The sequence below is a fragment of the Patagioenas fasciata genome, chromosome Z (assembly GCF_037038585.1).
Source record: "Patagioenas fasciata isolate bPatFas1 chromosome Z, bPatFas1.hap1, whole genome shotgun sequence".
Classification (NCBI taxonomy): Eukaryota; Metazoa; Chordata; class Aves; order Columbiformes; family Columbidae; genus Patagioenas; species Patagioenas fasciata.
The window spans coordinates 43637252-43650306 of record NC_092560.1 but is presented as its reverse complement, the minus strand read 5'-3'; the positions used below and the strand labels follow the sequence as shown (position 1 = coordinate 43650306).

Genomic DNA, 13055 nt, shown 5'->3' with positions numbered 1-13055 from the left:
TTTTCTAAACTATTGTAATGATAGCTACTCTAAGGTATCAGTTGTCTGTCATCAATGGATGAACTACTATGTGTCCACAGTTCTGGGCTGCACTTGTGTATGCTGTTCCTGAAGTGTACTATTTACTTGTCCTAAAGATTATTATTAATGCTGCTGCTTTCTTTTTTTCCCTTCTCTATTATTTCAGGAAGTGTATTTCAAGAATCTTTCAAAACAGAAACAAAAGGAAGTCATGGAGAAGAACGGAAACAACCACAGACTTCGTGTTTGTGTTGCTACTTGCAATCGTGCTGATTATTCAAAATTAGCTCCCATTATGTTTGGTATTAAGGCAGAACCACAGTTCTTTGAGCTTGATGTCATAGTGCTTGGTTCCCACCTGATTGATGATTATGGGTAAAGTGATTTTTTTATATGTCTGCCAGTTTGTTTCTGGGGTATTAGCATTAACATAATGAATGTTAGGTAACAAAATTTTTGTCATCACAAATGTACACAGCAAAATTTTAAATGTATTTTTTAGATTTTATTTTATTTTGCAGCCCTTCTGGGATTGTATATGTCTGTTTTTTCCTGACCAATCTTGGAATTTTAGAAAGTTTTGTGTAAATGCTGTAATTAAGGTCTTCAACAGTATCACAGACTATATGAGTGGGGAAACTCAGTTTATTCAGATTTCCCTGAGAATCTGGTGATTATTGAATGGAAATTAGTACAGTTTTTAATTTTCACAGAAGAAAGATAATCTTCAGTCATTTTAAGTTGCAACCCTTCCATTCTGCATAGTTACTGGATAAAGTACTTATTTCATATCCTAGGTAAATAATTCTTCTTACTTCCAGAATTGCGAGGAAGGAAAGGATGGTTGTCTCATTCTGACAAAATGAATAACTGATAGATACGTTAGGTATAGTTTGGCAGGAGAGATTACGTTCTCCTCCATAACACCCTATAAGTAAGCAGTCAGATCACCTGACTGGGAGGATGGATTGTCTTGGTCCAGATCCTGAATATTCTCATGTTTGCTGGAGAAAGGGCATAAAGAACAGCATGTGTGTTCTCGCTGGGCTTGTGGTTGGTGGTTGGTTGGTTTTGCTCAGGCTGCATTTATCAGATAGACCCCAGTAAGTGAAACAGGAAAATGTTTAATCAGACTTTAGCATAAGGCTTGCAGCATGACAGCGTTGTTGAAATTTGAGAAATGTTATGCGTATCTTCAAGTAAAGACAGTTTTGGACTTTCCAGCGGAAATTTTGATACTTCAAAAGGTAGGGTGTGAGGAAGCTACATTTTTTCAAACTGCTGAAACAGGAAGTTCCACTGCTGCCCATCCTCAGTAGAGTGCTCTGTTCCTTATTTTGTATTGGATGTTGTTTCCATCTAATAACATGGCAAGGTGAATTAAAACCACAAAACTAACCTGATTTAAGAAAAAAAAAATCAAACTTCTTGCCAAGTCAGCATTTTGAATTGCATCCTGATTGGTAAAATAAGGTAATCTCATTTCATTTGGTATAGTCTTGAATCCTTTGTCTGCAAGACGTGTGCAAAGTAATGTGAAATACTATTTTTTGAATTCCAAGGTGTTTAATACCTGTGTCTCTGATGTAAATATTTCTAATGCACAAAGCAATAGAAATTTTGATCTGACAAATGTTGCTGTTAGTTTCTTTGTTGTAAGTATTCTTAAACCCCTGGTACTGCTTAAGGGTGTTTTGGGGACCTAGCCCAGCATTCCTTAGTCTGCGGGTTCCTAGAGAATTAGTGGTTCCTGAAAATGTATGTGTTCTAGTGATTTCAGTAGGATAATCAACAGTAACAGAATTCAAATGATAGTGATCCTGTGAAATGTTTCATACTGAAATGTTTGGAGGAAAATACAAGAAACAAAACAACAAAAATGCACAGTCTTCTTTGTTCCCTAGATTTTGACCTTTCAGAAGGGAAAGAATATAAAAGAAAAGATAATGAAGTTTTTTGAGAAAAATGCACATAATAGAGAAAAAGGCAGGTCTATGAAGTAAACTGTAAAGGCATTTGGAAATGTAATGCAGTTTATGCTATAAAGATTAGAGCTACTTCACTCGGTCACATAAAAAAAGATTTGCCTTGAAAAACCAAAAACCTGACAAGTTACTTGTAGGAATATATCCTGTGTGTTACAGCAGTGAGCAGAATTGAATACACATATAGGGTTTTCTTTACTTACACAGAGTGGAGATTGGTTCTTTATTTGAGCTGGAGCACTCACCTTGCAGATTGTGAGATTTTAATTTGCAGAATTTGAGTAGCAGAGTGGATTTAATGAAAATTAAATCTGATTTAAATTAGTTTAAAAGTGTAATAAAACAGTGTAATTAAACAGTGAATGTGTCAGAGAGGTTGAAGACAGAATTGGAAAACTTCTGGGGTTCTTCTCTTTTATTCCATGCAGAGTGTGCAATTACTTAAGTCAGGTTTAGTGAATGTGGAAGAGAGGTAATCTTACAGAGATGTGTGATCTTGCATATTTCAAATACGTAACTGTAAACAATAACAATTCTCAGTATTCAATGAATGTTTTTACTTTCTCATTATGGAATGAAGCTGGTAGTATGTGTGGAAAACCTTTTCTCTTTAGTGCAAAAGCCTGTTTCCTTTGAATTTAAGGCCTCTTTGTGCAGTGATTTCTTAAGTCTATGAGTATGTAAGTCTTGATACAGCTCAAACACAGAATCTAAAAATTGGATGCTAGCTGCAGGATGTTTTCCATGAACATACAGGCCTCAGCTTTGCATCATATCTATTATATATTTGTCCATCAAAGTCAATATATGGGCCAACATACCTTTCCTGAAAGGCAATAATACCATATCTGTTCTCTCTGCAAACATGATGGACAAGTTCAGCAGAGCTCTTTATTAAAGGTGTCTAGAAACACTTGATGCTTGGAATATGAGATACATGTTCATATGGATGAGAACATTCTGTTAAAATCTTAAAACTCAGTTTCCTCAGTGAAGGAGATGTGATAGTCAGACCTTTGTTCAAACCCAATACAGCTATTCTTATACAGTTATTTTGTCAAGCTATATTGCTGTAAAAGAGAGTTGTATTTATTCTAACCCTTTTCCTCTTACCTTCAGTAATACCTATCGTATGATTGAACAAGATGACTTTGATATTCATACAAGATTGCACACCATTGTGAGAGGGGAGGATGAGGCAGCTATGGTGGAATCAGTGGGCCTTGCATTAGTCAAGTTACCGGATGTCCTGAACCGCCTGAAACCTGACATAATGATAGTTCACGGGGACAGATTTGATGCTTTGGCCCTGGCCACATCTGCAGCCCTGATGAATATTCGCATTCTTCACATTGAAGGTGGGGAAGTCAGTGGGACCATTGATGACTCTATCAGACACGCTATAACCAAACTGGCCCATTACCACGTGTGCTGCACAAGGAGTGCAGAGCAGCATTTGATAGCCATGTGTGAAGACCATGACCGCATCCTTTTAGCAGGCTGCCCCTCATATGACAAGCTTCTCTCTGCCAAAAATAAGGACTACATGAGTATTATATGCATGTGGCTAGGTAAGCAATCCATTTTTTGTATTTTTCGTATGACTTTCAAAACTAGACAAACTTGGGAGCTAGGTTATCAGTGTGTGGGATCTGTTGACCAGTGGCTCTGAGAAGAGTACAGGAAGGAGACTGACTTCCTGCTAATAAGTTTAACTTGGCTTAATTTGAGGTGATTATCAAACATCAACCGGCTGCTTCTGAAAAAAAACTACTATATTTGGTAATAGTATCTAGCATTTCTTTCTTTCTACATTTTCTTTTCTTCTGTGTTCTACCATGTATAGCTGGAAAGATACACATCTGTCCTGGTAGACACAGCTGGTCCTTTTGCCAAATCAAAATACCCAACTCCTTAAATGGGTAATTTGTGTGAGCCAACAACTTAAGAATAGAACAGTTTTATATTAACAGTTGTTTTGGTGTAAAGGATGTATTCAAATAAAATCAAAGCTATTCAAGACTGGTCTGAAAAAAGCAAAGGGAATGTATATTATTAACATTATTTTGAGGAATATACTGCAACAGGGCAACGTGGACCAAAGGTTTTTGGTGTTTGTCATTCATTTAGTTACATTTAATTTCTGTAAACAGTGGGGGTTTGTGTTTGCTTTTTATCTTTGACAAAGCAATCTCCTATATGGCACATTAACCTGTCTAATTGGAAGCTGGGATCTTTTGTAGATTGGTAGGTGAATATTTTGCAGATAAACTTTCTTTTCATATGTTCTAAAACAAGGATGATCGACTTTTTTAAAGAAATGGGAATGAAGTCTTTGCTTGAGGATGGACAACTGACAGAAAACCTGAGCAGCTTCAGGCGTTTCATGTTATTCCATATTTACACCGCTGTGAGAACAGGCTCTTGACCCTGGTATAGTCTTGAAAAGCTTTACATGTAGGCCTACAAATGAAGAGTTTGTTGGGGTTTAGGTAGTGGTCTCTAAAGTTCTAAGGCTTGCCTAGAGAGGCAAATAATAAGCTAGATCCTCCTGTTACTCCCTTGAGTTTTATTGTAACATTGAAACTTGTTAGATACCCCATTCAGTGCCTTGACTGTTCAAGCTTTCATATCAATAGTTTCAAAATTAAATCCTCCTTTCCTGTTACTATTCTATTCCAATTAAAAAAAATGTTTCTTGGCTCCATTTGGACAGGTGAAGATGTCAAAACCAGAGATTACATAGTTGCTCTGCAACATCCTGTAACTACAGATATTAAACATTCCATAAAGATGTTTGAGCTGACACTAGATGCACTCATCTCATTCAACAAAAGAACACTTGTTCTATTCCCTAATGTAGATGCAGGTGAGTAAAATACCTTCATGACAGAGGGACACATAACAGATTGTCTTTAAACCATACGTTAGTTCTTATAGATAGCTTTTATCCCAGAACTTCCAGCCAGATGGAAGTAGCTGGATGGTCTCAGCATCAGGTTTGCATCTGCTGCAGCGCCATGTTGACATTGCTGGAGGACACTTCAGCTTTTCAGCGTACAAAGGAAGATGAAGAGAAACCATGTGACATGTAGAAGCAATATTAATGCCTCTTAAATTAACTAGAACTACAAAAGTATTTTTGCCATTGATTTTGGGATCAAACTTGGGCTTACGTGCCCAGCTCTGCAACTTACACTGTGAGGATAAAAATAGAACAACATTAGTTTGGAGCTGGCAACTCAATGAACTGCTATTAGCTCCCTTGCACATTTGGACTTTTCGTTTAACAACAGAACTTGAATAATTTATTCTAATTCTTGTTTTTCTGTAGGAAGCAAAGAGATGGTTCGGGTCATGAGGAAGAAAGGCATTGAACATCATCCCAACTTTCGGGCAGTAAAGCATGTCCCATTTGACCAGTTCATTCAGCTAGTCGCTCATGCCGGTTGCATGATTGGTAACAGCAGTTGTGGTGTTAGAGAAGTGGGCGCCTTTGGTACACCTGTCATTAACTTGGGGACACGTCAGACAGGAAGAGAAACAGGTACATGTTTGCATAACTATTTTAATTTCCTCATGGTTTTGCATTTTTTTTCTTCTATGGGATAAAGTCAAATGAATGCTTGAGGGAGGCAGTATCAGTGCAAGGGAATTTTTGACCCATTTTAAAGCTTTGCTGGCTATTCCTGTATCATGTTAATGCTGCTTGTATGTTTTACATAAGATAATGAGGCTTTTCTCTATAGACAGGTTAAAATATAACTTCGTTTGCAGTGAGTTCCATTTAGCAAAATAGGCAACTATTCATTCTCTTTTGTAGCTAGTTTGATGTTTGACATGTATTACAATATCATTTTAAAAAATACAAATTCTTCACCACTTCAGGAAGGAACTGTATTGTGGTATTTCACAGATATGCAGATATGACACACATAGAAATTTACCGTTTTCATTTGTGCATTTGTAATTTAATAACAGAATTCTGTTGCAGGCTAATATTCTACTCTCTGGTGGCTTGTAATGCATGACAGCATATCATAGGAGTCACCATTGCTTTATTGGGAGCAAGGGGAGGCACATAATTGATGAAGAGCAATGTTGATCTGGCTGTAGTTATTTCTTAATTTCTAGAGCAGTTCTTATCCTCTAATGTAATTTGAGGAGCTGACCTGTCCTATTATGTTAATTTTTGTCATCTAGGTGAAAATGTTCTTCATGTTCGTGATGCTGATACACAGGATAAGATTCTGCATGCTCTACAGCTGCAATTTGGTAAACAGTACCCATGGTAAGTATATTCATAGTGTTTCATTGGAGAGAATGTTAAAGGAGTAGAGTAAAAGGCATTTAGTCATGAAGATGGTTCATCAGATTTGATTGGAATGCTTTTAATGCACTAATGTGAGGTTACAAATTATTTTTCATTTTATGTACCTCATTCAAAATCATAGTGCAATGCCCAGTATTCAGATCAGTATTAGCAGAGCAAAATGTTACTAGTAATTTTTTGATATAACTAAGAATGTAATGTCCAACAGAAAGTCAAGAGGACAAAATTCTTGTGTTAGCTTAGACTGCTATGATTAAGAGAGCTCGTTCCAAAGGAGCAGCATGCGGCAGAACATCCTGTCTGCTTACCCCTGAGTCCTGGCTGAAGGACACGCTACTTTATAGCTGGATTGACCTAAGGTGTGATACATGGAGAGTCCTGAATGCAAGCTTCCAGGGGAGCTGCAGGATTATAGCCAGACGCTTTTTATTATTCTTCAGCCATGGAGCACTGACCCTCAGTTCTTTAATGTGTAGGTTCTTAAAAGCATAATAGTTGTATAATAGTATAATAGTTGTCCAATTAAGCACAAGAATGAAAAGTATATTTCTTGAGAACCTCAACAGAGTAATAAAACTGAATTGTGTAATACCAAATGTCTGACAGCATCTATTATGGTATTTTAAAACCAGACTTACATGTTGAAAACTGACATGAATCTACAGTTTATTACTACATAGTTGTTGTCTGTGTGATAAATACATCTTGTCTGGACTTGTAGCACATACATAAACTTTTCATAATTTTAGATCTTTGTTATGTGGGTCCTTTCATTAAGCTCTTAATTTTTTTACATCATTAGCTTTCCAGTTTTCTAATTTCCATGTTTTGTATTCCAAAATTGAGCTAATGCCAAACTTGCCCCTCTGTTGTGTGATCTTCAAAGTACTGACACTATCTACCATATCCCATGACAGCTTTGTGTAGTGTGAGCTGCAGTATTGTTATGATAGTTGTATTATAATTTTGTAATGCCACAGTCTTACATCCTTCTGTTATATAAAGAACTTTCTCTATTGCAGTGTTATTTCCAATGAAATTGGTTTGGTTTGGTTTGGTTTTTTCATGTTATAGCTCAAAAATATATGGAGATGGTAATGCTGTTCCAAGGATTTTGAAGTTCCTTAAATCTATTGACCTCAACGAACCATTGCAAAAGAAATTCTGTTTTCCTCCTGTCAAAGATAATATCTCTCAAGATATTGACCATATTCTGGAGACGCAGAGTGCTCTAGCAGTGGATCTAGGCGGAACAAATCTACGAGTAGCAATTGTCAGTATGAAGGTAAATATTCTGTTGTGCTTTTAGACATTATGCAAACTCCATTAGGCTTTGTGGTTCTGTTCCCACCACAGGGATATGGGCTTATGATGCAAAAGAGCTCCAAAACAAAGTAGTGCTATCCTTTTTTGCTGTTTAGGGGTTAGGTAGATTTTAGCTTATTTGTTGCACCTCTCATAAGGTCTTGAAACAACTTGCCTGCTGGTTTGCTTTTGGCAGACTGCTGTTAAAGTAGCAAAGCCCATTAGCTGGTGCATGGTCCTAGCTGCTCCCTCTCTGTGGGAAGTCATATAGACCTTGAAGAATAGGACAACATTCAGATGTGTTGATTCCCCATAAAAGATTAGTTAGTTCACTCTGCAACTTTTTATATGTCAAGCAAAAAGGGAAAGGCTCCAAAAGCAGAGTTTTTACTTCCCCACTGCCTTACATAGCCATGTAATGGACACACAGACCCATTTTGAGCAACAACCAGCATCTAGCAAAGCAATTTACTGAGGAGGAGTGGTGGGTTCATGGTGGTTGGGCTCAGGCTACAGAACTTTGCATCTCTTCTATCAAGAGAACAGCCAGTAACCAAAAATTCTCAGTACATTCCTGCACAGAAGCATAATCAGTGAGACATTATCATGCCTCAGTTGAACAGTGTTCGCTGTAATGCATCACACCACAGAGATGTAGACCAATTGGAAAGAGAATAAGGAGGAAAAACAACAATAATTATTACAGACATGGAAAACAGGGAGAAGTTGAAGAATCTGGAATTATCTAGAGAAGAGGAAAGTGACTGGCAGGGGTGGAAGGGGAAAGTCTCTTCCATGGAGAGAAAAATCAGATTCACTTGTGCACGAGCAAGTAGTACAGTATTAAAACAGTGGAAGGGAAATTTAAAAGTTTTTCTTATTATCCGGCTTAGCTGTCAATGCAAGAGAAGCCTGAGATAGTCTGGAAGGGTATGCTGTTTTCATTGCCAAAATAGTAGGAATTGGTTTTAAAAGGTCTCTTAAAACCAGCTGAATTATAGTCTGTTGATTTTGCATTGGAAAAGGGTATTGGATTTGAGTTGTATGATGATCTTCCAAAATTCCTAAAATGGTTTTTGGTAGGTTGATTTGTTTTGTTTGTGGGGTTTTTTGTTGTTTTGTTTGTTTGTTTGTTTTAATTGTGTTGATTGTGTCCTTTGTATGAAGATATGTTTGATGGTTTAATACCATCATCAGAGTAAGTAGAATTTGATACATATACTAGAATTCGTAGAGACTTTAAAGATGAGTGAGTTTTGGGTCTGAAGTACCTCTCTTCCTGTAAAAGTGTAACCCATTTGAAATAGGCTTGAACTTACAGCCTTGTAAAAGCTGTATGGAGAGATGTCCAGGTTTAGGGATACTGCGTGATTTAATGGTCTCCATGCTTAGAAGTTCCTCAACCCATTTCTCTGATAACGGCACAGTAGGAAGCTTTCCTTTGCCTGTTTCATAGCACAGATAAGTATGCATTGCTTGTGTAGCTCTACTAGTCATAGATAACATATTACAAATAATAGCTAGGACTGGAGAGTTTTAACTCATTTAGATACCTATCTTCCTGTTTGGGGAAAAAAAAAATCTTGAATTCTACAACACTTAAAAAGTGTGAATAAAACTCATGTTAAGAAGTCTTTTGTTTTCATTCCTAACAGTATTGGACAATTACTTCTGCCATTACACTGCATACTTCCAGAAAACTAGATCAGATAGACATATTTACCCAGGAAGAAAAGTTGCCTAAAGGAAGATGAAGTGCTATGTAAATTAATATTATATGGTCCAGAATTTTTGCATTCATTTAAAAGGAGATGTCTGGCAGATCGTTAATGTCTTTAAAACAACTTTTAAAAGTATGTTGTTTTAGAGGTAAAATTGACATCACATTTTCTGCCAACACAGCCTAGGGAAAAAAAAAAATCCCGTCCATTTTGCAGAGTGTAGCTTGAGGTGGCATTTATGAAAGTTGAAATGTTAGCAAATTGTAAAGTGAAAAGGGTCAGATGTTCATAATAAAATTTACACAACAGATGTAAGCATTTAACAGGAAATGGCAGAGTTGAAGGTATAGTTTTCTTTTCATTAGGAAAATAACAGAGTGTTCAAAAACTCCCGATAATGTTTTGTTTTCCAAAATAACTTAGTCTGATTTCCTCCCTGCCATCAAAACCAAAAGTTGAAAGGAAACTAAACATAAAAATCCTCAAACCCTGCTGCTGGTGTGATGCTGAGATGATGGGATCTAATACTCAAACCATTGATGTATTGGAATTTTCTAAGTTATTTTGACAACAATGACTCAGCCATGTTGCTTTTAGACTGTCTTCATTACTCCTTTTTTGCTTAGCTGTATTAATACAATGCTGTTCACTTCCATATATTGTAGAATACTGGGGACGTAATAGGGAGAATAGCATTGCTAAGCAGCATATCTTCTGCAGTTTCCTGGCTGAATCCTGCAATATTAACATTACATTAAGATTAGTTTCTTAGTACTCACAGACTCAGGCATGTATAATGAATGCCTTCATTAACACTGCATGACTCCTAGGGCTGAAAATAAACCCTCCTGGACCCTCCCTCCCCCACAAAACATACGTCACAGTAAATGGCACTCTGAAAATACTTCAAGTGACTCAGAAGTATGTTGCTTAGGAAAAAAAGTTATTTCTGAAAGGACAGTAAATTTTGCATTGAAATTTCTAGCATTTCTTTCTGGATGACTCTCCTCCTGCTAGTAAAACAGTGGTGCCTGTGACACTAGGCAAAACTTTGATGTAGTCAAATTGGAAATATTTTATTCTTCAGGCACTATGGTTTTCCGTCCTTTTTAGCAATTGCTACTCTCTTACTTTTTTTAACACTTTTAACACTTTAGTATTGAGTGTAAATGCATTGCTGTATCACAATTTACTCCTAACAACAGTTCAAGTAGCTCCTGTGATATTTCTTTATACAATCTATGTGTTCATTGAAATATGTATTTTATTTCAGACAGGAGAGGTTGATTACAGAAGCAGATTGCAATGCCTAATCTTGCAAATTTGTCTCCCAGAGCTGTTAGAAATTTTGCACAGAATAGCGTGTAAGTCAAGATCTAAGGCATGCACCTGTATTATTTTTTTAACACAAAAGTGATGACTCTTTGTTTTCAAGTTGAACTGTAGTTTAAATTGAAATTTCATAATGAAGTAAATTTCTGTAAGGCATGTTTTGTTGTTTTTTATTTCTAGGGTGAAATAGTTAAGAAGTATACCCAGCTCAACCCTAAAACTTATGAAGACAGACTAGAATTAATTCTAAAGATGTGTGTAGAGGCTGCGTCAGAGGCAGTAACTGTGAACTGCAGAATTTTGGGAGTAGGTAAGTTAACAAACATTAACTTTGTCTTTTCATCTACGTTTTTTAACATGAAATCACTATTGATTACTTTAAAACACCTTTCTATAACGGATCTTGTAGATTTAAAGCTCTTAAATAATTTTCTTAGCACCAAAAAAAGTAAATGTCTGTGAAAGTGAGAAACTGGCTATAAAGACTGAAGTTGCCTCGATCTTTAAAAGCCATTAAAGCAATCTGCTAAGTTATATCTAAACTATATCTAAAATGTGTGATAGATAGATTTTTGTGGATTTTGAAGCTCCCTGCAGTCTCCGAATTATGAGTCAGAATATTAGTGTATATTAAATATCTCTTTAAATAACAGGAGCTGAGTCAAGTTCCCTGTACTGTTTGTAAGCCTTTTTTTTATGGCCAGGATTGACCGTGCAGCAGAATTCCCAGATACACTAAAGAAAAGTAAAAAGGCTAAAACATTAGATTAAATTTGCAGCTAACAGAGACAAAAGCAGCCTTTTTGTTGATTTCTGGTGTAGTTACACTGCAGTAGAGTTCTGAGTTAATCTGTGTTTAAACCATAGGGGACGTCTTCAGTTTAATGATAACTGAGAGCTTTGGTCTTAGATATTACAGTTATTTATGAAGGTGTCAATTAGTGTGTCCTGGATTTTTAAGGAGGACATAAAACCCTAATTTTAGCTGAAAAATACTCCAAAATATGTTTCTCCAGACCAAAACTTACTTTAATCACACAGTGTAAAGAAAATTTAATTTGACCTTCTTTTAAAAGTATTTTTCAAAACAATAAATACACAAAGCCATATGAAGAGATGTGTCAGATCTTCAAATCAAATATTTCAGACTGTCTGTTGGGTAATATACATGACTTTACTACCTACATTATTTTAAGCTGAATCTTGAAAGTTTCATAGTTCTTGCAAATAGATGGTAAACCTTGAAGTAGTCACTACTGCAAGTATGTAAGAAGAGTTCACAGTCAGCTACCTTTGTTAGGATAATGAAACTATAAACTGGTTTACAGAGGTTATATATGCAGGAAAAGCTTTCCTTTAGTTTGTCATTTTACAAGAATTACATTCTATTTATTCTTCAGCCCCCTTCCTTCTGTGAATGATTGCTTACTGTTCAGTTACTGAAAGGGGGAAAGTGTTACTGCAGAATAAGGAATTGCTTACCTGGGTATTTTTGTTAGCTGCTGTTTGTCTCATTAGGAACCGTAGTTTGAATCAGAATACTAGCTGAAATTGAGAGTTCTCTTTAGAGAATGACATATCATTCCTATGGGAATAATGAATGTATTAGATTCTAGTAATTTCCTTGAGGCTAATAATCATAAGATAGAGAGTTCCTGTGACTCTGGAGAAATTTTTGCAAGACTGAGCAGAAGGGCTGGACTTAATCCTGGACTTTTTATCAGTAACACTGGCCTTCTTCCAGCTGTTAACCATTGGAAATGAATAAGGAGAAAGAGCTACTAACAGAAAACGATGAAAAGAAAAAAGTGGTTTCCTCCTTTTAGTCCTATAAACTGCTGTCAGCACTCAAAATACTAGCTACATAAGCATAACCCTTGGAGAACTCCTGCTAAGACAAAACAGGTTTGTAGAGTGATTAAAATGTAGGTCTCAATCACGATTTTAATTATCTTTTTGTCTTGGTTATCAAATAAGTCTAGATTGCAACAGCTCTGCAGTTAGTTTCAATTTTTTTTACTGTGGTTTGTTTGGGCTTTTTTTTTTCCACAAAGCATTTATATTAAAAACAGATTTAAGAAAATGAGGGGAAAGTAAAGAACTATCAGGCCCAAGTAACACTAGAAGCTGTTAGTGATTTTTTTTTTTTTTTAATTTTTGCAAAACACAGATTTTAAAACCAAAGGAGACCCATATCTAGACACAAATGTTGCATAGAGATACTTGTCAGAACTATCTATTTACTGCTATTAGGCAGTATTTAAGTTATCTTTCTCAAGCTGAGAGTAAAGAGGATGAAGAGTTAGATTCTGCTTATTCCCATAGACATTTACATCAATTACACAATTATGCCATTTA

At 36.1% G+C, this 13055-nt stretch overlaps 1 protein-coding gene across 3 annotated transcripts in view; it reads left to right on the top strand.

The window, feature by feature from the left end:
* The window catches only part of GNE (glucosamine (UDP-N-acetyl)-2-epimerase/N-acetylmannosamine kinase), a 34870-nt gene that overhangs the window by 13602 nt on the left and 8213 nt on the right, over positions 1–13055 (top strand). For all 3 annotated transcript variants that reach the window (XM_065861667.2, XM_065861666.2, XM_065861668.2), the window contains exons 2-8: positions 188–396; positions 3126–3577; positions 4723–4875; positions 5341–5553; positions 6210–6297; positions 7414–7624; positions 10878–11007. In XM_065861667.2, coding sequence (XP_065717739.1) covers positions 188–396; positions 3126–3577; positions 4723–4875; positions 5341–5553; positions 6210–6297; positions 7414–7624; positions 10878–11007 — 1456 coding nt within the window. The remainder of the gene's footprint in view (positions 1–187; positions 397–3125; positions 3578–4722; positions 4876–5340; positions 5554–6209; positions 6298–7413; positions 7625–10877; positions 11008–13055) is intronic.